The sequence below is a fragment of the Trachinotus anak genome, unplaced genomic scaffold (assembly GCF_046630095.1).
Source record: "Trachinotus anak isolate AG129_WGS33_773 ecotype Australia unplaced genomic scaffold, CSIRO_AGI_Tana_v1 ptg000009l, whole genome shotgun sequence".
Taxonomy (NCBI): Eukaryota; Metazoa; Chordata; class Actinopteri; order Carangiformes; family Carangidae; genus Trachinotus; species Trachinotus anak.
In genome coordinates this window covers 17,946,926-17,971,014 of record NW_027273860.1, presented here as the reverse complement: position 1 = coordinate 17,971,014, position 24,089 = coordinate 17,946,926, and the positions used below count along the sequence as shown (strand labels likewise).

The 24,089-nt window shown below is 42.2% G+C and overlaps 2 protein-coding genes across 24 annotated transcripts in view; both read left to right on the top strand.

The window, feature by feature from the left end:
• kcnh2b (potassium voltage-gated channel, subfamily H (eag-related), member 2b) overlaps nucleotides 1–11,833 on the top strand; it is a 238,297-nt gene extending 226,464 nt beyond the window's left edge. For all 10 annotated transcript variants that reach the window (XM_071485620.1, XM_071485621.1, XM_071485627.1 and 7 more), the window contains 9 exons: nucleotides 4,540–4,792; nucleotides 6,485–6,678; nucleotides 6,836–6,938; nucleotides 7,163–7,314; nucleotides 7,420–7,564; nucleotides 7,647–7,836; nucleotides 9,041–9,146; nucleotides 9,355–9,456; nucleotides 9,935–11,833. In XM_071485620.1, the coding sequence (XP_071341721.1) occupies nucleotides 4,540–4,792; nucleotides 6,485–6,678; nucleotides 6,836–6,938; nucleotides 7,163–7,314; nucleotides 7,420–7,564; nucleotides 7,647–7,836; nucleotides 9,041–9,146; nucleotides 9,355–9,456; nucleotides 9,935–10,363 (1,674 nt within the window). In that variant the 3' untranslated portion in view covers nucleotides 10,364–11,833. The remainder of the gene's footprint in view (nucleotides 1–4,539; nucleotides 4,793–6,484; nucleotides 6,679–6,835; nucleotides 6,939–7,162; nucleotides 7,315–7,419; nucleotides 7,565–7,646; nucleotides 7,837–9,040; nucleotides 9,147–9,354; nucleotides 9,457–9,934) is intronic.
• Nucleotides 11,834–20,866: 9,033 nt separating this feature from the next.
• LOC139625543 (microtubule-associated protein 4) overlaps nucleotides 20,867–24,089 on the top strand; it is a 118,541-nt gene continuing 115,318 nt past the window's right edge. For 5 of the 14 annotated variants that reach the window (XM_071485605.1, XM_071485606.1, XM_071485612.1 and 2 more), the window contains exon 1: nucleotides 20,867–21,464. The gene's annotated coding sequence lies outside the window, so the exon portion shown is untranslated. The remainder of the gene's footprint in view (nucleotides 21,465–24,089) is intronic. The other 9 variants (XM_071485613.1, XM_071485609.1, XM_071485611.1 and 6 more) reach the window with 3 other exon arrangements.

Sequence of the window (24,089 nt, the reverse complement as noted above, 5' to 3'; positions counted from 1 at the left end):
TAAAGCATATTTTTATGTTCCAAATCTGTTTGCCTGTGTTTTACTCATGCAGCTACAGTCATTGTGTTTTGGGCACACAGATTACCGACAGCTCAGTACTGTGCCTGAACGCATCCTGTGTAGGTGAACACAGAGCACTGAAGCTGCTGCTCAAACTACACCTCCTGTGTAGACACAGTGTTACACAGACACTTTCAGAGAATAAGAGGCACAGCCACGGCCCAGTGTGGATCTCAGATGTGCTCAGTGGAAGCAGACAGAATATCTTCAGAATGGTTAAAGTGAAATGTTTGAATGTAGATGGGGAAACATTTAATTGAATAAATTTCTGCTGGCCTTGAAGTTTATGATGGTCTTTAATTTTTATGTTGTTTTTTTTATGTTTACAGTTGATGAAGAAAGCAGGAATCAGGGTCATTCTTAATGAATAATCTATCATAACAAACAACAATTTTTAATTTATTTTTGTTGGTTCTTGTTTGGTCTCCATTCCTCCTTAAACAAGACCAGGAGTCTGTAGCAGCTCTGTGAAGCTGTACTTCTACTCTATGTAATAGCACTTAGCATGTTAGCAACATTTGCAGTATGAGGCTGATGGGAATGCCATTCCTTTTGCAGGTATTGGTCATAAACCCAACTATTGGATAATATAAAATGTTCTTCTTTGCAGTCCATCCCATATTTGTTAGGATGTTTCACTCAAAACCACATATGTCAAGCTCATGGTGGCACTAGAGGAAAATTCAGAGGATCACCACTACCAATTGGGAAAATCATCTGGGACCTATGACTGTCTGTAGAAGATCTTGTGCCAATTTGTCCAGTAGATGTTGAAATATCACACAGGATAACTGAAAATCTTTAGGGTGTTTCCACTATCCTCAGTTGCTTTAGCTTTGCTTTAGCTGCACCGCTCCAAGGCATGATGACATGCACCTCCACTACAGTCACACAGGGAGGAATAGCCAAGCTCTTTGCTGCCGAGCACAGCCAACCCTCGCTGCTCTCCTCCTCTGTCCTCAGCAGCTGAACTCTGCTTATAAAGACTCTCTCTGTCTGGTTTTGAGTTTATTTTCACTCCAGAGTTCCTGTTTTGTAATTTCAGATATCAGCCTTATTGCAATGTGTTTGTCACAAGTTGGCTGTGCTGCAGTAACAGTAACCTTGATGTGTGGTGCAGTGGAAAAACACGAGCCAGCGTGACTAACCCTGTTACAGTGAAAAACCCCACATTTGACCTGCTGGCAGCGCCGGAGGAAAAGTCGGGAGATCATCAAGTCGCTGGGGTTCATCCGCTGGGCAGCATGAATATCTGCATCAAATTTCATGGCAATCCATATAATAGCTGTTGAGCTGTTTCCTCTACTGCCAACCTGTCTGTGACAGTAGAGGAAATATCATCATCTTCTGTCCTCATCTGCTTTCTGTGATACTTTACTGTTTGCTACTAAAACACTTCATGAATGAAGATAATTTAAAAGAAGTCGACCTCATAAGTACAGCAAAGGGTTAGCGCTACTACTTAGGGCATAATTTCTAATTTTATTTGCCCCAAGTTTCACCTCTGAGGCCACATATAAACAGCCAAATTCTTTAACCTTCTTTGTTTTTCTTGTTTTTTTTTCTTATTTATCTACAAGATGTATTAATATGGTTGGTGTTAGGGCAGGATATCTGCACTGATCTCTTCAGTTCAATTTCATTCTGGTTAGATTCCTGTTACAGAAAGTGCTTCTCAGAACATGTGAAGTGCACGTTATAGGCTAAATTGAAAACATATTCCTCAGTTATAAAACTGTGGACCAAGAATTTATTTTCCCTTGGCAAATGCAAAACAACTAAAATATGACATCTATATCTTTTAAGCCTACATGTGCAAAAATAACAAAAATCCTGCACCGTTTACAAGGGCATCATCATTATGCATATTTTGAATAATACATTTCATCCCGTACAGCGACGCCTGGACCCTCAGTAGCAGATACTTCAACTAAGTGCAGACATCAGCTTTAATGATCACTTTGAGCACAGATGGGACAGAAACTGAAAGTCTGCTCACGAATTCATCTGGAGTTTGTGTTGCCAAGACATCAGTCTGATATTTGCAGACAGCTGGCTAGCTACTGTTAGCTACCCAGCAGGAACAGACTTCATGTAGTAGAATCCACACGCTGTTCACTCGACTCCCACAGCCTCACATCTCATAGCCAGAGATAGTATCTCTTCAGCAAGCACCAGCAGAGCTCAGATCAGTCTGCAGGGTCTTTTTTCACTCTGTCTTGTAGATGAAGCTCTAGATTCACTATGAGATAGTTGGAGTCAGCAAACCATCCTGCACCAAGATGCTCCTGCTGCAGCTAATCACAGGCTGCAACTCTTCACCTCGCAGTCGACGGGACTGTCGTGACTCAGCACGACTCTTATAGCCAGCTATCAGCTAGGTTACTTTACCTTAACATAACTTTTGTGCACATTATGATAACTCAGTTTCCACAGATGCAGCCCTGAGCCACCATAATGTAACAATTAGTGCAGATGTACATATTTACTGAGAAAAGGCACAAAAACAAAGATCAATCTTTTAAGAATTCACATTTAATCATTCAAAAAAACAAAAAAAAAAAAGAAAGTGGAAAATCTTATTTTTTTCATCCAGCCCTAGTTAATATTCCTCTGAAAAGATATTAAAACTGAACAGCAATGATAGACGAAACTGGTAAGGACAAAAGCATAATACAACATTTTCAGTCATAAAGTATCTCTGCCATTAATATGGAAAACATGGTAACCAGTTTCATCAGAAATGTGACATACACAGTATGGATATCATTGTATATCATATGTATATCATATATACACATAGTTTAAAAAAGTGAGTTGTGTAAACTTCTGAAACAAACACCTACACCCTTGGCTGTACCTACAGTAGTAACATGCAGTATAATGTCATACATACAGTCCATCTGCCTGTATGTGATTTGGTTACAGCTGTATAGTGCAGTGGTTTAAGTGTCCCAGAGGCCAGAAAGCACACACACACTAAACAGAGGCTTTGCTCAGTAGAAATGCTACAGCAAACTCCACAGTAATATATCACAACAGCAAACATTTATATGAAACAATAACAGTGGAGTCTTGAAAGTCAGCAGTTCGGCCTCTGCTAAATGCTCCATTAAACTGGAGGCAGGATCCTGATACAGTTGGTCTATAAAATCTGACTTCAGCACATTTTTGGGTTGTACCTGGCTTCCCATAAATAAACAAAATGGTTGTTGTGTACAGGGAGTAATGGTAGGCTATTACTGAAATTCACAAAAGGGAGTTTTTCTACGGAGGCCCTTAAGGGCAAATTATTTATCTATTTATGTTTTCAGGATAGTTTTTTAAATCTTTTTTTCACCTATAAAAACTTAAAAAAGGATCCTGGTCAAGTGGTTTTCACAGATAAAAGGAGTCTTTCAGGGGCTCCCATAGTTTTCAATTGGGAGGTTACAGAGAGTTTATTCAATGAATTCCCATGTTTCCATTTGTTTGAAGGAGATTTTTATCTCCTCTTTGAGGAGATAAAAAAGGGGTTATGGTCAAATAAAAAAGAAGGTGTTGGAAGGGGTGGAGATAACAAGCAGTGAGACCTGCAAAAAGACAGTAACTTAATGGGAAGTGAAATGAGAATAGAGAAAAATGACAAAGGAGGGAAATGAATAGTAGCCTGAAATGGATAAAAGCAGAGAGAAATGGCGAGGGAGGAGCAGAGTGTGGTGGTATAGGTACAGTTCTGTTCTGTGCAGTCAGCCAGAGCGGAGCCCACAGCCTGACACTTAAAAGAGCTGGGACTTTCCAATGGCTGCAGTGAACTCATTAAAATTGCACCGGTTCTTCATATTAATTACACTCTACGGGGCTGCTGACTGTCTTCCTGTGGCCCCCTGAAATACAGTTTGAGACCATTTTGCTGTGAAGCTCTAAAAATCAATGTGTGGGCTCTTTTAAAGAGTGAGACTCTCAGACTGCTGATGCTTGTTCTCTGTTTAGAGGTTAAAATCATAATGATCAGCATGATTTCTTTGCTGGTTAGAACCAATATCTTGTGATAAATGTATAGGCGATTAAGTTTTGTCATGTCAATTTGTGGCCAAATGTAAAGGCTAATGTCCCATGAGTGTTCAGCAAAAGGAAAGAAGGCAGTAAAGACACTAAGGGCTCCACTTTTTTATTATTCCTTTTAAAGCATCCATAATCTGTGACATTTATTTGACATTAGTTTTATGTTCTGTACTTAATGTACCAGTCAGTCGCTGCTAATAGCATGCATCAATACTGACGTAACCCTTCTCTATCAATTCATACGCTTTCTTTCTCCCACCTGTTCTCCTTCCTTCTCTTTCCCTTTGGTCCTTCTCCTTTGTTCTTCCTTTCCTCACATCCTATCCTATTTTCCTTCTGTCTTCCTTCTTCCTATCTATTCCTCATTCCTTCCTTGTTCTTCTCCTTGTCTCCTCACTCTCTCTGCTTCCTCATTCCCTCGCTCCCTCTCCCCAGGTGCTGAAAGGTTTCCCTGAGTGTCTCCAGGCAGATATCTGCCTCCATCTGAACCGGACATTGCTGCAGAACTGTAAGGCTTTTAAAGGCTCCACCAAGGGCTGCCTCAGGGCATTGGCCATGAAGTTCAAGACCACCCACGCACCCCCAGGTGACACACTGGTCCACGCCGGAGACGTCCTCACTGCCCTCTACTTTATATCCCGAGGATCCATAGAGATCCTGAGAGGAGACGTGGTGGTAGCCATCTTGGGTAAATAAAACGTATAAAGCTTTCACTTCCTCTGTTTGTTTGACTGACTGCTTTCACCACCTAACCCTGTATTAACTGTGAGGTTATTAGCCTGTAGTAAAGTGTAATGACAACATCTGGAAATATTCCTTTTTCAGCTTTAAATTTTGATTTGAAGATTGTAAATAATTTCCAGTGTTTCAGTTCAGTCTGAAGGTTGCAGCTCAACACAGCTTCCCTGAGCCCTGCAGCAAGATTGGCATCTATTGACTTATCAGCAATGTAGTGGCTTTCATTTTCTCGCACAGGTTCTCCACTGATCCGTAGCCTCCAGTGTTAATTTTGGACTTGGAAAAGTATGTAGCAGCTCTGCTCTGCCATGGTGCTGTTAGAGGTTTCTGTTGCACAGTGACTTTTTTGTGGTTGAGACCTAATTAGCTTTGTTAAGCAGACTTTAACAATGCTGACACTGTTAACTCACAAGTCTTGCAGACTTTCTGTGCAAGATGCATTAGCTGCTATCGCCATCTACTGGTGAACAGAGAGTGTTGCTCTAAATAGTTCAGTGTTGCTTCAGCACAACATAACAGGAGGCCTCTTTAGGATTCACCTGCATATTACATTTCATATGCATTTGATAGCTTTGCCCTAACAACTTCCACTGGTCGCACCTCATTGTCACATTTATATCATAAAAGTAGATCATTTCAAAATTATATAAGCGGTCCCATGTTCCCCAGATGTGCAGACAAATAGCCTAACCTTATGAGTTTTAGTAAGCCTTACAAAGATCACAGCAAAATCAAATGATTTTTATTATCACCAGTGATGTGTCATTTGAGCTGCAAAAGTTGTTTCTATATTGTGTTGGATATTTGTTGGTCTAAACTTGTGCTACTTGTGCAGAACTTGTGTAGGTCACCACTGAAGATTTCTCATAAAGTAACAGTTTATAGGTAGTTTAGGTTCCCATGTTATATATATATATATATATATATATATATGTGTGTGTGTGTGTGTGTGTGTGTGTGTGTCTTTTATTCAGTGATGGGGAAAGTTTTGAGACCATTTACCGGTACTTCTGCAAAAGTGATATAATGCACAAATAAAGTCCTGCATTCAAAATCCTGCTTAAGTCAAAGCATAGAGGTATTATCAGCTAAATTTTCTTCAAGTATCCAAGGTAATAGTATTGTTATAGCTGGTCGGGGTGGAGTTAGATTTACTAACTACTTCATATACTGCTAGCTAGTTTAGTTCAATGGCTCGCAGTGTATAGAACGGGCCCCCCAAAGTGTCACAAAAATCTTAGGGGTCATGAGATGATTAATGGGAGAGGAAAGAAGAAAAAACAATGTCCTGGTAAATTCATCAGTTTCTTTTTTCTAATTTTTCAGCCTTTTGTGAAATAATGGATAATTTGACCTCTATGGCTTCAAATGGTTTTTTAAATGAAACCATGTTGGAAACCACTGGTTTAGCCTTTGACAATGGATTTTATAAGCTCATCGTATGTTGAAGTACTTTTGGTAAGTAGAGCTGTCAAATAAATGTAGTGGATGGAAAAGTGTTGAGTAGCTGAAAATGAAAATACTTGGATTACGTACAAACATCTCAAAACTGTACTTTGGTCCACTGCTTGAGTGAATGTACTGTTAACTTTCCACCACTGTTTTTATCTATGAAGGTTTTCTTTCTTTTAATTTTCTCCAGGGAAGAACGACATCTTCGGCGAGCCTATCAACCTGTATGCCCGATCAGGTAAATCCAACGCCGACGTGAGGGCTCTGACCTACTGCGACCTCCACAAGATCTTAAGAGAAGATGTTCTGGAGGTGCTGGACATGTATCCAGAGTTTGCAGACAACTTCTGGAACAACCTGGAAATCACCTTCAACCTCCGAGATGTGAGTTTACAAATGAGGGTCACAGGGGACACAGACAGACCCCCTGAAGACTTCTGAGTGATTGTTGTGCTGTTAATACTCTGTCCACATACTGAATACATGTTCCAGAGACTGCAACCCTGCATTGTTTCTTTTAATAATAACCTTACACTTTCAGACAAACATGATCCCAGGATCTCCAAGCAGTGACGACTCCAACTGTGGTGGATTCAACAAATTAAGGAGACGCAAGTTATCATTCAGACGACGCACAGAAAAAGGTAACTAACCCTCCATAGCTCAGATTGTTCTAAAATCATTTGTTTAATTGTCACATAAAAATGGAGACTTTTGTAATTGTTAAAGAAATAAAACTTCAGAAAATTTCATGTCAATGGATTTTCTGGCAATCCTCCCTGTTTAGTCATCTTTGAACAGTTAGTCCTGATCCAGCTGGACTGAACAATCAACCTCTCTTTTTCTTTTCTTGCACACCTCTGTCTAGATGATGCAGATGCTGGAGAGATTAAAAAGTCCCATAAATCAGTGAGGCGAAGACAGAGGGAGGCAGCTAACAACCAGAAACAGGAGGAAGCGTCTAAGAGGCAGTGGGAGGCTCATCGGAGCTCAGTGTCTTCTCACTCCAGTGGTGATGAGGTATAACTCCCCTTTCTGACTTATAATGACTTAAATATATATAAAAAACAAAAAACTCCTTTGCATAATAAAAATTTTAATGTCCTGGATCAACTCCTCCTACAGGGGGAGGAGTCAGTTGTGACAGGCCTCGCCCCTCCTCCTGTCATGTTGGGTAACCCGCAGGCTCAGGCCATGCCCATGAACTTTAATGAGAACACAGAGGGTGACGGAGACCCCAAGACTGGGAACACCTGCAACGCCCTGTCAGGTAAAATAGAAAACAACAGTATCCCCGTATCGTCGTGAATCGTTCAGTAAGCGCTCACTCAGTCTTTCTCCACCTGTCACAGGTGCATTCTCAGGTGTGTCCAACATCTTCAGTTTCTGGGGGGAGAGTCGGGGGGGTGGTCAATACCAGGAGGTTCCCAGCTGCAGCCTGGCCTCCCCACCACCCCTCAACACGCCCATACACAACCTGAGCCGCCACCAACGCAACCAGCTGGACGCACGCCTGGACCTGCTGCAGAAACAGCTCAACAGGTACGACTGCCTGGATGTCTGGGCGTGTGTGTTGGTCTGGCTGCTGGTGCAGTTTAGTGTAGAAAGACAACATGAAAGTCCCTGCTAAAACATTGCAGCACTTCCAGTCATCTGACAGCTTTTTTTCACCTGGCTGCCTCTGAATAGGGCCTCTTCTCTTCACCACGCTGGAAAAAAAGTGTTTTTCCACCCTTGTAGCCTTCACCTGGATGAGGCTCCTTTGTCAGATCTTGTAGAGATCACTGACTGTGTGTCTTTGTGCTGGGTTATAGCTATGAAGCAGGCCGCCGAGTTTTAATGCATAATTGACTGGATGTCCCTGCTGGATAGGATGTGTGATCAGGCTGAAGGTCTGTGTGGTAACATGTCTGTGGGACCTCACAGAGCTGAGCCTGGGAGATCAGCAGAATGAGTCTTAATTAGCTGCATGTGAGCCTCGCATAGGACCCAGCAGACTTGATGGTAAAACCTGCACCCCCTGAATGTGTGTCCAGACCAAGATGCTAGTTTACTAAAAAGAAAATCTAATAAAATGAGAACTCAACTGTAACCAAATCTATAACAATAACAAAAAGCTGGCAGGTGTTCTTGGTAGTAATGTATACCATCATGTTACATTATCTTATGTTACTGTATGTTATATCTTGTTATGTTGTCACTTTCTTTGTCTTTATCTTGCTTCACCAAAAAAATAAAAAAATAAAATAAAACTTTGTTGACTCCTGTGGGGAAAACTGATTGTTACAATAGCAAAAAAAAATACTCAGTACCAACTAGAAGTGAAGAAAAATGCAGTATAAGCAAAACAAAGTCTATGTAAGAAGTGGAAGGTAAATAAGCAGATACAGATGTTTCAAAGCAATTACAGCTGGTCTTATTTTTATCTGGTCTTATCATAAAATACCTACAGTCCCGGTTCCGATCACATTTTGCACAAACACTTTACAGTTGAGATTTGAGGAGATGGTGACATCACAGTCTGTCTGCTGGTATTGATTACATTTTACAACCCAACTGATAACTGTAACTGATATTAATGACAAAATTAGACCCAGGAGGACAAAGTCAAACATAAATTTCAAAATATATATATAAAATACAGTTTTAATGACATTAATAAAATGTATTAAAGGATCATTAAATATCTAAATGTATCTTCCATGAGGTAATAAACATTCAGTCCTCTTCTACATGCTGTGTGCAGGTTGGAGAGTCGCATGTCAACAGACATCGGAGCGATCATGCAGCTGCTGCAGAGACAGATGGCTCTGGTTCCTCCTGCCTACAGCGCCATCTCCACGCCACCTCAGGTAATAACACACTTATACACAAACTTGCATGCATGGACGTCGAAGCATCGTGTTTGCTGTCACGGGGGTTCAAGTCCTTTAGACAGCAAGCATCTGTCTTTGAGCAAGATCAAGACACTGAATCAACAGGGTGAAAGACGCTTTTGCGTTATTATTAGACACTGACTCAGGCTAAGGCTCCACTTCAAATAAGATGTCTCCTCAACAGGCCTCACCTTACCCTGGTCCCGGTCCAGGACCAGGTCCAGGAGAGAGGCTGGTTCAGCCTGTTACACCTATGGAGACAGACACCCTGGCTTCTTTATCACAGGTGAAACACATGTAGTAATGAGATGATTTGCTTTGTATACTTCACTTTACTGTCCTGGTATTAATTCAGCTGTCTGTGTTCTGTGGAGCCAAGGTTTTTGCTGATTAAGTGCTGTCATTGAGCTCCAGTAAATATAAACTAGAAACACTGAATAATACAGGCAATACAAGGACGCACTGCTTATTTAATGATTATTGGTACAATTTACTGTGAAATTGTAAAATATGTATTTTCTCAGAGCGATTTACAAATTAAAGACATTTTCTTACAAATTTGTGTATAATTGTTTTTATACTTTTTCATTTTTCTATATGTTTATAAATATATGTTTATACAAACTATTAAGAATGAACTCTGCCCTGACCTCAGAGGACAACAGAGGATTTTTCATGTTTGACATTTGAGGAGGTGAATAGTGATGAGAGGAGAGAGGATCAGAGTAGTCGTCCCTCTGACCTCTCAGTTTCTTTCCCTGCAGATCCTGGATGCCCAGGACTTTGAGGAGTTCCCAGCCAAGCCTCTTGACTCTCTGCAGGCCCAGGACTCTTCTCTGATTAACACCAGCCAGGGCCAGCTCGCCCCCTCTAGACTGGACAGCCTGGGGCAACATCTGGAGCTGGAGCTGGGACTGGGGACTGGGGCTGGGGCTGGGGTTCTTTCAGGGCCAGTAATAGGTTCAGGTTTGGGGTTGGAATTAGGGAGCGAGGCAGCAGTGGGCTCAAGCTTAGGAGCAGGATTAGACTTTGGTTCAAATGTATGTATTGTGGCTGGGGTTGGACCAACAGCTGGATCGGGAGTGTCTCCCCTGGATCCTGAAACTCAAAGGAGGCTGTCCCTCCAAGAACCACAGACACCTCTGGACTCACGGACACCACAGAGACACAGCTCTGACCCAGGGGGGAGCTAAGGAAGAGGTGATGGGGAGGAGAGTCAGATGGAGGGAGGGGTACAGAGAGAGAATGAATGAGTTTGATATTTTATCTTGCAGTTCCTCCTGTTTCCACTGTTCCACATGGAGATCAGGAGGCTCCCACTGTACCTCCACCACGACCCTGCAGGGCACCCAGCTACTGTACCTTCACCATCGACCTCTCAAGTAAGGACACACAGCCGAGAGAGAGTGAAGCCAAGGGGGTGGCCACAGAAAGGGTTGAGGCCTCTCCCCCCCCTCATGAAACATCTGGAGCTTTCTGAACTCCACAACACAACCTTTAACCAAAACCACAAACAGAGCAGAGAGAAGCTCTGCCTCTTAACGAACACTGTCCGGGTCAACCCAGATCGATCTGGTCTGGACCTCTCAGTCATCCGCTGAGGGTGACACAACTTGACACACACATGAACGACTGCTGACCTGTAGAAGAATCCCTTTACTGCTGTATCCAGTGTTGGATGACTGACAAGAACAAGCAAAGACAACATCGGACAGAATAATGATGAAACAAGTAGCCATTTACGTCTTGCACTGAAAATCCTACTGATATAATGATTATTCTATTCTATATGTCCGTGGCGCTTCCGATAAACTCACAGACTGGTTGGTAAATTGTAGTGTTAGCTGGCCTAACAGGAAACCTGCTGTCCCGTTCTGTCATTGGTTCCTTCCCCCTGATGTCCTGCCCCAAGAGGTGGAGCTACTGCTCCCCCCTTCCCAAGAGCACACTGGATTGGCTGGTTTGCACCTCAGGGGTGGGAACTGGAGGGTTAAAAGCCATGAATTTCCTCGATCAACATATCAGCTGCCCAATCACAAACGTACAGATTTGCTAGTGAGTGAAGAACATATGGCATGCTTAGGCAGGGTCGCTAACAGGTAAACTGGCAAACTTACAAGTTTACCATGAGAAGAGTGCACCAAAAACAGCTAACTAAATCTTTAAACAAGCAGGAAATCCCAGCTTGCTAATTTCATGAGCTTTTAGAGAAACAGAGAAGTTGTGTTTTATTGTCAAACACTATGAAGTGATGACGTCAGCAGTGACATGACACTGGCAGGCTTTGATTTCTAAAATGAATCGAAGCACATGAAGGAGAAACGGCTGAGTGATTCTAGTTTTTCATAGTTGAATTTGCTACCTCAGATTTCATTGGTCCTTACATTTTCTCACCTGAGCAAGCACCCAGAATGCTTTTACCTTGTACACACAAGTTTGTCATGTGATACGTAAATATACAAGTTTGCCAGTTTACAATGACCAGCCGAATGCGCCATTATTCTATGTACAGTACAATATGCAAACACTGGCAAGAAGACATGAGTGAGTGCGCTTTAATTATTATTATTATTGTGTGTGATAAGTTCAGGTCTGGAGCTTTTTATGTGTGTTTGTCCTCGTATTGTCTTTGAGTCTGCGGAGCATGGCACAGAACATTAGCTTGATAACTGATTTGAACAGCTTGTTTAAACAGGCAAATGACACATTCAGTGTTTGTGTTTTAAATCTAGACAGCACAAATAAAAACCCTTTACAACGTAGGTTTGAAAATACATATGAGGTCATCTGAGTACATTTAGGAGTTTTCAATACTACAATACAATTATAAACTCAAGAAGAAGATATTTTACAATACATGTTTGTGAATATTTTACATGAAGCATTTCATTTTTATGATCATTTCCCACAGATACACATCACTAACAGATCCTGAGGTGTGAAGATGTTCACCCACAGAAGGTGATTTCTTCTAATTTGGTTTGAATAAGAAATGCAGCAAGTACAGAGACAAACTGGCAAGAAACATGCACCACTTGGTTTGGTATTTACACTATCACACGCCACAGTGTGAATTTCCAAAAGTTATCACTGCTCAGGTTTCACTGGCTTAGTGCAGAAATTGTATTCAGTCTGCCTGCTACTGGTTATTAACTTAATAGTGAATGATATTTGATTTGTTTATTAATGCTTCTACTGTAGCTGGTCAGTGAGTAGGATGAAGGGTTGGTTCCTTTTGAATTAAATAGAATCACGATAATGACATTCCTTGTAAAATGATAAGAATAATAAGAATTACTGTATATAAAAAAGGAATTAAATTTTGATATTAAAATTGAGAATTAAGTCAGAATTTGAACACTTAAAGTGCATGTCCGTCTCGTGCATTTTGAGAGAGTTTTTCTCCTGGATTCATAGCAAGGTGATGCACACATTTCAAAAGGTGGTGATGGAAATGAACAAGGTGCAGTGGGGCCACTGTTTAGAAAGTGAAAGGGCAGAGTCTGGAGTTTACCCAGACACCTCAGGACAGGTGGAAATGTACAGAATGATAACAGGAGCAGATGCAATTATGCCCCATTTACAATGGAGGTTGTTCGGCATAATTTTTTTGTTTTGAGTTCTCAAGATGAAGGAAAATAAAAACCTATGCCATCTTCAAATTGTCTTCCCTAAAAAAAACCCTTTCCTGTTCCACACAATGAAGAGTCCTAACAGAGGAGGGAAAGCCTGTTGAAGTGCAATAGTCCTTTAAACAGTTAAGACTTGTAGCAGCTTAACCACGTCCGTTAATTTTTAGCACTTTATTTTATTTTTAGTGCAGATGTTTAATAAAGACTCAGGAATGTGTTACTCGTGTCATGGGGTTCATTTTCCTTGGTCTCAGAACTCAAAACCAACCAATCAGGAAGGAGAGGGTAACATCCTGGACCTTTATTTTGGAGGAATTCCCCTTTAATGCAGGATTGTGAAGATCGTATTTTGCTGCTTGCTGGTCTAAGCTATTTAATTTATTTATTTGATTGTTGGATTATTTAGTTTGTCTGTGAATTGTACCTTCTATGATTTATCACTCTGCCTTGGGTTAATGAGCAGCTCATTGGTGGAGTAAGGCTTGCTGTGTGAACATGTCTCTTCCCGTGTTCCTGTGTTCTGTTGTTCATAATCCTGAAACTTACACTCATGCCACCACTCTGCTCTATTTATTCAATATTGATGGGTATAAGTGTTTGGTCAGTGTACACATTACAGTATTCCTGTAATCATTATCAATAATTCTGATCAATTCCTAAATGCAGACAAAGCCACATGCAGTGCACATTGTGCACGTGGCCTGTTCCAAGGAAAACGAACCCCACGTCATGGTCAGTGTCTTTGCCTGTGCAGTAATTGGCCTTTGCAGCTTCGTGCACACAGCTGATGTTCCGCTTTGTAAAGGTGCACTTTAGTATCGAACCAAAGCCAGTGAATGCTGTAACAAACGATCATCAGTAACATTTTAAATTCTCATATAATTCAATTCGATTTTCTGTGATCGCAACCAAGCATTTTCACCGTGACTTGGTGGTGGTCAAGGTTTGAAAGACCTGAACCCAGACAATTATTGTTTAGGTGCAGGTGGTTCGTACAGTAATTCAGATGAATGCTGACTCAGCATGTTCCTGTGTTGATGTTTGAGCCTGGTACAGAGATGCTAGAATCCCCCCTTTCATCATGGATGTCCAAAGCTGATAAGCTGACACTGACCAAATCTACTTAGTTCCTCTTATGACTAAACCCTGTCTGCCTGTTTGTGTTTTATTTGGTTTACTTCACTCACACACTCATCACCATCAGTTAATTTTCACCAGCAGTCCCTGCCTGTCGTCACCAGGAACAAGGTCCCATAATAAAAAAACTCTTGACCACAAATATCCAGTAAACACACAGTGAAGCTGGCATTACATGGAGTTCTTTACCAGTGAATCTGTTGTTGTTGTTTTTGTTGGTTTTTTTTTTTTACAGTTGCAGTGCTGAGGTACTGATTATCTCCTTGCCATCTCACGTACTGTAGCGAGTGTTTTTTTGTTTTGTTTTTTTGTTGGTGTTCAATAACAGTCACCTAGTGGCCTGAACTGTATCTTTACATTCAGAACTATGACCTCAAAACTAGAATGTGGTTGTTGTCGACTCTTCTTCTTTGACCTTGTATGTGACAGTACACCTTAGTGAAATATTCAATGCTAGAGAATACATTTATGTAATGCATAGTGCATATTATAACAGTAGAGGGTGCACTTTGAAAAAAAAAAACAAAAAAAACAAAAAACATGGGGGACAGGGGAACTGGGTGGGGGGTGTTTAAGGAGGCTAGAGTACTTTTCCCCTTTGACATTTTGACACATACATATAAACATTAACAGCTTACACTCACACCTGCACACACACACACACACACACCCCGACACATACACACCTCCCTCAATGGCTCTTCCATACTGCTGAGCTTTTTTCAGCTCTATTAAACTTTCTATGAGTCCCGACAGACTTGGGTCCTGTATTTGTAGATATTTTGAGCACTTGGGGAGTGGGGGTGGGGGGGTTTGGTACCGTTTACACAACACTGGATCTGCTGTCACTCCTTGCCTGTACATACCAACTTCTACTACTTGTAAAGGAATCAAACTCTTTGGCACTCGTATAGCCAGCACTATGCAGAAACTGAAACATTTCTTTGGCATGCTTTGAAATGCAGAATACTATAGAGGAAAATATACTAAATACAAAACTAAAGTCTGCTCTAATTTCTTATCAAAATAATCTCCTTATTGAAAAAAAAGATGTTGATAAAGCTGTCCATGGTAAAAATGGATATGATGATGATGATGGTGAGGATGCTTAGAAATGATGAGGGTGATGATGAAGCTAAAGACTTTTAATATTGTGCACATTTTTACTTGCATGCTGCACTGAAAATCATCCAGCAATGAGAGGTTTCTGATGTGCAAAGCAGCTGATTTTCGCTGTATGCTTGCAAACTGTGTGAAGAGTGAAACACTGAATTCTTCCGGGTTACGGGAGAGTCATATATATATATATATATATATATATATATATATATATATATATATATATATATATATATATACACATACTACTTCCAGGTCATGGAAGAGAAGGGTACTGAATAGCTGCAAATATAGTGATCCTAGATGATACAATATTATATTGTATATTTGTATCTTTGGTTGCAAACCACTGTAATAGAACGATGCATGTGTGGCAGTCCTGGGCAGAACTATGAACTGTTTCCCAAATATCAAGGAGCGCTTGATTTAGCTTATTTGGGCCGTGTTTCCACTTCTGCCTGAAAGGTAAATGAATTGCACCTAAAATATTACAAATTCTGGTTTTGCTCAGCTGGGACGAGCTACACTCTGAAGAATGGCTATTCTCTACACATGTGAGCGCAGTTTTGGGCCACGTGTTACTGTCTTTTCACTGCATGTGGTGTGAAAGTCTGTTAGCAATAGCACATCTTTAACACATTCAGCTGAAAAGTACTCAGTTGTGTGATGTCCCCAAAGGCCTCTCCCAAATGTTTTGAAAATAGCTAATCTTTTTAAGAAGTGTACTCTCTAAGACTGAGCTGTCCCACAACTGGGCTGAGTGTTTCTACAAGTTCATAATACACTATTCATATCAAATGTTGAAGAAAGGTGGACGGGGAAATGGTGAAGCTCTAGGTTCTGATTGTGTGATAGCATTATCAATGGTTGATCTTTATAAAATTTCAAAATATTTCTTTCAATAAATCTCTTTGAAAGCAAAATCATCACTGACTGATTCTTATGACATTTAATGGGAGTGTTGTCTGAAAGAAATATTAATCATGTTTTTTTTTCTATGTGAGAAAAAGCCCCAGTCTTACTGTGTCATAAATCCATAATGGACTCAAAACTCATGGAATTACCACATTAAATAATTCATCCTCATATAATATTTCTAGTAGCAACTTCCTTTCTATACCCTCTTCCATTCAACACTATATTTATCAACAAAGATGCAATTGGAAGAACTGCTTAAGTCTTCCACATGTACCCTTAGACAAAGTTTTTCCAAAAAACATTTTCCAGTTTCTTTTGAGCACATCAGAAATATCCTGAAGTGTTTATATGAGAGTGGGCCCCTGAGCGCAGTCACATAGTAAAGAGCCGTCCTACCTACTTACCAGAGCCCCTTCTTACCACTTCACCCCAACATCACTACCTGTTGTTTGGTACCTTTGCTATCTGTGGCAGGTTTATCCTCCCCTTGAAATTCTCTTGTTGGTTGAACCTGAGAGTTTTGTTAATGCTGTGAATTAAGAGTCTTTCCCAAAGCTTTCTGCCACAGATTGACTTTGACACTCAGAAATATCAAGATAGAATTATAGAAAAGCATCAAATGAAACCTGTGATTCAGGTTATATCCTCCATCAATCATATTTAAAACACTTAATTTAATGATCACCAATTACTGTACTCATTTCAGTGTAGGTTTACTGTAGTCTGGTTGCATTAAAGATGTATTATGTAGAGAACAAAGATCACAAATAAACACACCACACCACACTACACCACATTACACCACACCTCACTACACTTCACCACACCACACCACATTACACCACACTACACCACACCACACCACACCACACCACACCACACTACATCACACTACACTACACTACACTACACTACACTACACTACACTACATCACACTACACTACACTACACTACACCACACTACACTACACTACACTACACCACACCACACCACACTACATCACACTACACTACACTACACCACACTACACTACACCACACTACACCACACCACACCACACCACACTACACTACACTACACTACACCACACTACAGTACACCACACTACACTACACTACACCACACCACACTACACCACACCACACCACACCACACCACACCACACTACACCACACCACACCACACCACACTACACCAAATTACACCACACCACACCACACTACACTTCACCACACCACACCACACCTCACTACACCACACCACACCACATTACACCACACCTCACTACACCACACCACACCACACCACACCACACTATACTTCACCACACCACACCACACCACACCACATTACACCACACTACACCACACCACACCACATTACACCACACTACACCACATTACACTTCACCACACCACACCACACCACACCACACTACATCACACTACACTACACCACACTACCCTACACAACACTACACCACACCACACCACACCACACCACACTACACCACACTACACTACACCACATTACACCACACTACACTACACAACACTTCACCACACCACACCACACCACACCACACTACACCACATTACACCACACTACACTACACAACACTACACCACACCACACCACATCACACTACATCACACTACACTACACCACACTACCCTACACAACACTACACCACACCACACCACACTACATCACACTACACTACACCACACTACCCTACACAACACTACACCACACCACACCACACCACACTACACTACACCACATTACACCACACTACACTACACAACACTTCACCACACCACACCACACCACACTACACCACATTACACCACACTACACTACACAACACTACACCACACCACACCACATCACACTACACCACACTACACTTCACCACACCACACCACACTACATCACATTACACTACACCACACCACACTACACTACATCACACCACACCACACCACACTACATCACACTACACTACACTACACCACACTACACTACACTACACTACACTACACTACACTACACTACACCACACCACACTACATCACACTACACTACACTACACCACACTACACTACACTACACCACACCACACCACACTACATCACACTACACTACACTACACCACACTACACTACACTACACTACACCACACCACACCACATCACACTACACTACACTACACCACACTACACTACACTACACCACACCACACCACACCACACTACACTACACTACACCACACTACACCACACCACACCACACTACATTACACTACACTACACCACACTACAGTACACCACACTACACTACACCACACCACACCACACCACATTACACCACACTACACCACATTACACCACACTACACCACACTACCCTACACAACACTACACCACACCACACCACACCACACCACACTACACCACACTACACTACACCACACTACACCACACCACATTACACCACACTACACTACACAACACTTCACCACACCACACCACACCACACCACACTACACCACATTACACCACACTACACTACATCACACTACACCACACTACACTTCACCACACCACACTACACTACACCACACCACACCACACCACACCACACCACACTACATCACACTACACCACACTACACTACACTACACTACACTACACCACACCACACCACACTACATCACACTACACTACACTACACCACACTACACTACACTACACTACACTACACCACACCACACCACACCACACCACACTACACTACACCACACCACACCACACTACACTACACCACACTACACTACACTACACTACACTACACTACACTACACTACACCACACCACACTACATCACACTACACTACACTACACCACACTACACCACACCACACCACACTACACTACACTACACTACACCACACTACATCACACTACAGTACACCACACCACACCACACTACACCACACTACACTACACCACACCACACCACACTACACTACACCACACTACACTACACTACACTACACTACACTACACTACACCACACCACACTACATCACACTACACTACACTACACCACACTACACCACACCACACCACACTACACTACACTACACTACACCACACTACAGTACACCACACTACACTACACTACACCACACCACACCACACTACACTACACTACACTACACCACATTACACCACACTACACCACACCACACCACACTACACTACACTACACTACACCACACTACAGTACACCACACCACACTACACTACACTACACCACACTACAGTGCAATACATTACACCACAGTACAGTACACTACACTACAGTACAGTACACTACAGTACACTACAGTACACTACAGTACAGTACACTACACTACAGTACACTACAGTACACTACAGTACAGTACAGTACACTACACTACACTACAGTACACTGCAGTACACTCCAGTACAGTACACTACACTACAGTACAGTACAGTACAGTACAGTACAGTACACTACAGTACAGTACAGTACACTACACTACAGTACACAACACTACAGTACAGTACAGTACAGTACAGTACAGTACACTACAGTACAGTACACTACACTACAGTACACTACACTACACTACACTACAGTACAGTACAGTACAGTACACTACAGTACAGTACAGTACACTACACTACACTACAGTACAGTACAGTACACTACACTACAGTACACTACACTACAGTACACTACACTACACTACAGTACAGTACAGTACACTACAGTACAGTACACTACAGTACAGTACAGTACAGTACACTACACTACAGTACACTACAGTACACTACACTACACTACAGTACAGTACAGTACACTACAGTACAGTACACTACACTACAGTACACTACACTACACTACACTACAGTACAGTACAGTACAGTACACTACAGTACACTACAGTACAGTACAGTACACTACACTACACTACAGTACAGTACAGTACACTACAGTACAGTACACTACACTACAGTACACTACAGTACAGTACAGTACAGTACACTACAGTACAGTACACTACAGTACAGTACAGTACACTACAGTACAGTACAGTACAGTACAGTACACTACAGTACAGTACACTACACTACAGTACACTACAGTACACTACAGTACAGTACACTACACTACACTACAGTACAGTACAGTACAGTACACTACAGTACAGTACACTACACTACAGTACACTACAGTACACTACACTACAGTACAGTACACTACAGTACAGTACACTACAGTACAGTACATTACACTACAGTACACTACAGTACACTACAGTACACTACAGTACAGTACACTACACTACAGTACACTACAGTACAGTACAGTACAGTACACTACACTACAGTACACTACAGTACAGTACAGTACACTACAGTACAGTACACTACACTACAGTACACTACAGTACAGTACAGTACAGTACACTACACTACAGTACAGTACAGTACAGTACACTACAGTACAGTACACTACAGTACAGTACACTACACTACAGTACAGTACAGTACGCTGCCACATCACAAAGGGAAATGCAGCAAGCAGGGGGCCACACTACCTGTGGTCTGTAAATGATGTTTCCCATTTCTGCCACAAGGTGTCACTATAAACCTAAATTATGTCAGGTCGAACCATTCTTCAAATTTAACTGCTTTTGATTTTTTTTTTCCCTCTCCATGTCGTTTATTGGGAAATTTTGTATAAGTTTATCATCAGTGGAGGAAGGTTAGCGGCAGTAGTGTGAGACTAAACCACAGGAATTTGTTCACTATATTAATTATAATAAATATATTTATTCAAAGTTCAAATTTAGAAAGCTTATTGTGATTTGTTGTATATGTTTGTTTCCGGGGAAGCAGCGTCCACCCCTGATCTTTTTATTCCAACAGACACAGACTCTTTATACCTGGTGCATTTGTGATCACACATGAGTGAACCCTGGTGATGTCTCGCTTCCAGCTGGACTGTCTGTGTTTTAACCTTAATTCCTGTCATCCCGGTGACATTTCACTGATCGAGGCGGTATCAGGGCGTTTTCCTGGGCCATGGCCGTATCCAGAGCGTGTTCCCCCCGGCGATTGGACCGGCACCGTCCCGTAAAAGGAGTCAAACTTCTCCATTGTACGTGCGGGGTGTCCGTCAAAAGTGCAAGACGTGACGACGAAGGCACCGCACGGAGCTTGAAAGCTGTGGTTGGACGATATCCTTGTCACTCGGATTTTAGCTTCAGCCTCACTGGATGAAACGAGAGCCAATCAGTGTCATCGATTGGTGATTGGAGCAGAGTTTCTCCAGGGAGGAGCGTGTTAGTTCGCAGCCAGCGGAGCGCACTGTTGGGTGGGCGGATCGTAGCGGTGACAGCGACGCACGGAGACTCCCGACAAACTGTCAAAAAGCAGACAACTAACGGTGAGTCAGGCTGAAATACCAACACTGTGCTCCAGTGTGAGTGTGGGGGGAGGTGGGCTGTCTGCGGCGGCAGCGGGCTGAGAGTGGAGGCAGCCGGGGGCTTCGTTGCAGTGAAGTGACGGTGATTTTGGATGAGTGATCTCACAGCACGCATCGCAGCGACGGTGCACTGGTGTAGGATGATGCTGCCTTCAGGTGCTCCTCGGAAACTCTTACTTTCTAGAAGGAGTGGGCCGGGTGCGCAGTGGTAATCTACTCGCCCCGTTGTAATAACCATCAGACAAAGGCGGCTGTTTTGCAGCTGTCGTGAACGCCTCATGGCCAACACCGACTCCCAACTTTCACTCTCCCCGTCATGTCTGCCACAAAGGTGGGTCGTGAACATGGTGGTTCCGTTATGCCCGACGGCACTTGAGGCAGCATGAGTGCGCACTGTCGCCGCAGACAGGAGCAAAGTTATGCAAGCGAGCCTGAGTCTGGGTCTGGGTCTGGGTCTGGGTCTGGGTCTGCCCATTCATTTGGAGTGTGTGAGAAGGAGTCAAGCAGTGAACAGCAAAGCGAGCTGTGTGTTGCACTGTGTTTAGATTACCTAGCTGGTGTTGTTGACCTCCAGACTTCTTCCATACTCCATATTATGATGACATCACCCCTGCAGGCTGGGTCAGTAGCTGTTAGCTGCTGATGACAAATCAAATCAGAGGAGTGACACATGTCTTCCTGTTATCTACAGTCACTGTTGTTTTTTCTCCTATCTACTCATCATTGGCAACTTGTGATTGCCGTTACACAAAGATAAACCTTTCACTCATTCCCCTTTCTCAATCCCCTCTGTGTAACTGCAGCCTTGTGTAAACATGTATTTTTATTTGGCTTGAAACTATCAAGGATATTTTTCAATACTGACATACCATCAATGGCCACTTGTTAGATATTATACAGGGAAATACAGGAGCCCTCCCATAAATTCCATAATAACGTTCAGCTTTGATTGACTCTATCAGAGAGGTTTTAATTGAACTATGTGTTAATTACTAGGGTTGTAGTTTGCAGTGGTGTTGAACTCGACCACTCTTTATTGCTTTATACCCCTTTTACAAACATGGGCGGGTCAGAATATTAGAAACATATCTCAATATCATGCAGTCCAGTACAATACCGTCACTAACTACAGTCTCAATAATAAACTTAGAGTTCATATTATGCATTTGACTAAATTTGAACAATAAATGTAGTCATTTTTGTCAGCTGAATGTTATATAAGATTGTCTTCCAGCATTAAGAACTACACACAAACTGTTATTTAACAACAAAAGCCTCTCTGCCATCACTGGAGATGTGTTTCTGTGGGTTTGAATGAAGAGTATTGATTTGATAACTTTCTCTCTGCTTCGTGTTTATGATCACACACGAAACACTGACACACACACCTGCATCGTCTCCATCAGAACTGTCTGTTGACACCTGCACTGGAGCATTATGGTACATTTTACCACAGGAATTGACGATATAAAGAGGAGTCACAGCAGAGAGGATTGTCCCTCTCCCTCCCTCCCCCCTCCCTGTCTCCCTCCTTCTATCCAGATTACTGTCCAATCCTCCACAGCCAGATTACTGAGTGGGAAATAAGAGGTGGGACTGATCTAAGGCCCTGAATTCATTATGGACCTGATCCAATCACATCCCTTAAATGTCCCGATGCTGGTTGCTGTAAGCCCGCCAAAGTGATCAGGTTTTAGGCCCGGGGGGTTGACAGTTATCAAACAGGTCACAGGGGTCAGTCAGTGTCGTTCTGACTTCCTCCTGAGCTGCTGAAACGAACAGCTACAATATCTCTTCATGACGAGAGAGGAATAGAGTGGTGAAGAGCATGTTTTGCTGCCTGGCGATCAAAGCCCACCTGAAACCTCTGTTTGCCCTCGGCTGGGTGTTTCCCTGCTGCCCTGCTGTCTCTAGAGAGAAAACACAAAGCAGAGCAGAGAGCCAGTTCTGTACTCTGTACGTCTCCAGAAACACTCCTCGTCAAATTGTAACGGCCTGTCTGCCGCAGGCTCTTATTTTGAAGGATGCATATATTAGCTCATATGGTCCAGTGTTTATATGTGTTGAGGGAAGCACTCAGCTACATAATAGATTTCAGTTGCCAATAAGTTTTGCTAGCTGGAAACGCAGTTGTGTTACTTTTGATGTAAACTATTGAAACCGCTGACATGATGAGAAAATATCTTGAAAAGCATTTACTGCATCCATAAACACCGCAGCAGGACCGGTGCCACTCCGAGCAGATACTCCACTGGTGAAAACGTCTAAGAAAGACGACCATCTGTTTTATTCCCTCACTGTTTTATAAATACGCCAGCTCAGCTCTTCACATTCTGCTGCAGCACAACTGTCTCATTGTGCAGAATTTTTTACCAGTGTTTCCTGAGCAGGCCCACTCTAATGCTCAGCAGCTTCTTGCCAATATCAAATACCACTCTCAGTCGTTTTATAGTTGTGGATAGTTTTGGATTCTGGGAAAAAAAAAAAACAACCCAAAAACTCAGAGTGTTCTGCTCTGCAAAAGAGAAATCAGACTTGACAGTAGCCCGCTGACCGTTGTAGCCACTGCAGCGCGCATGAAAGCTG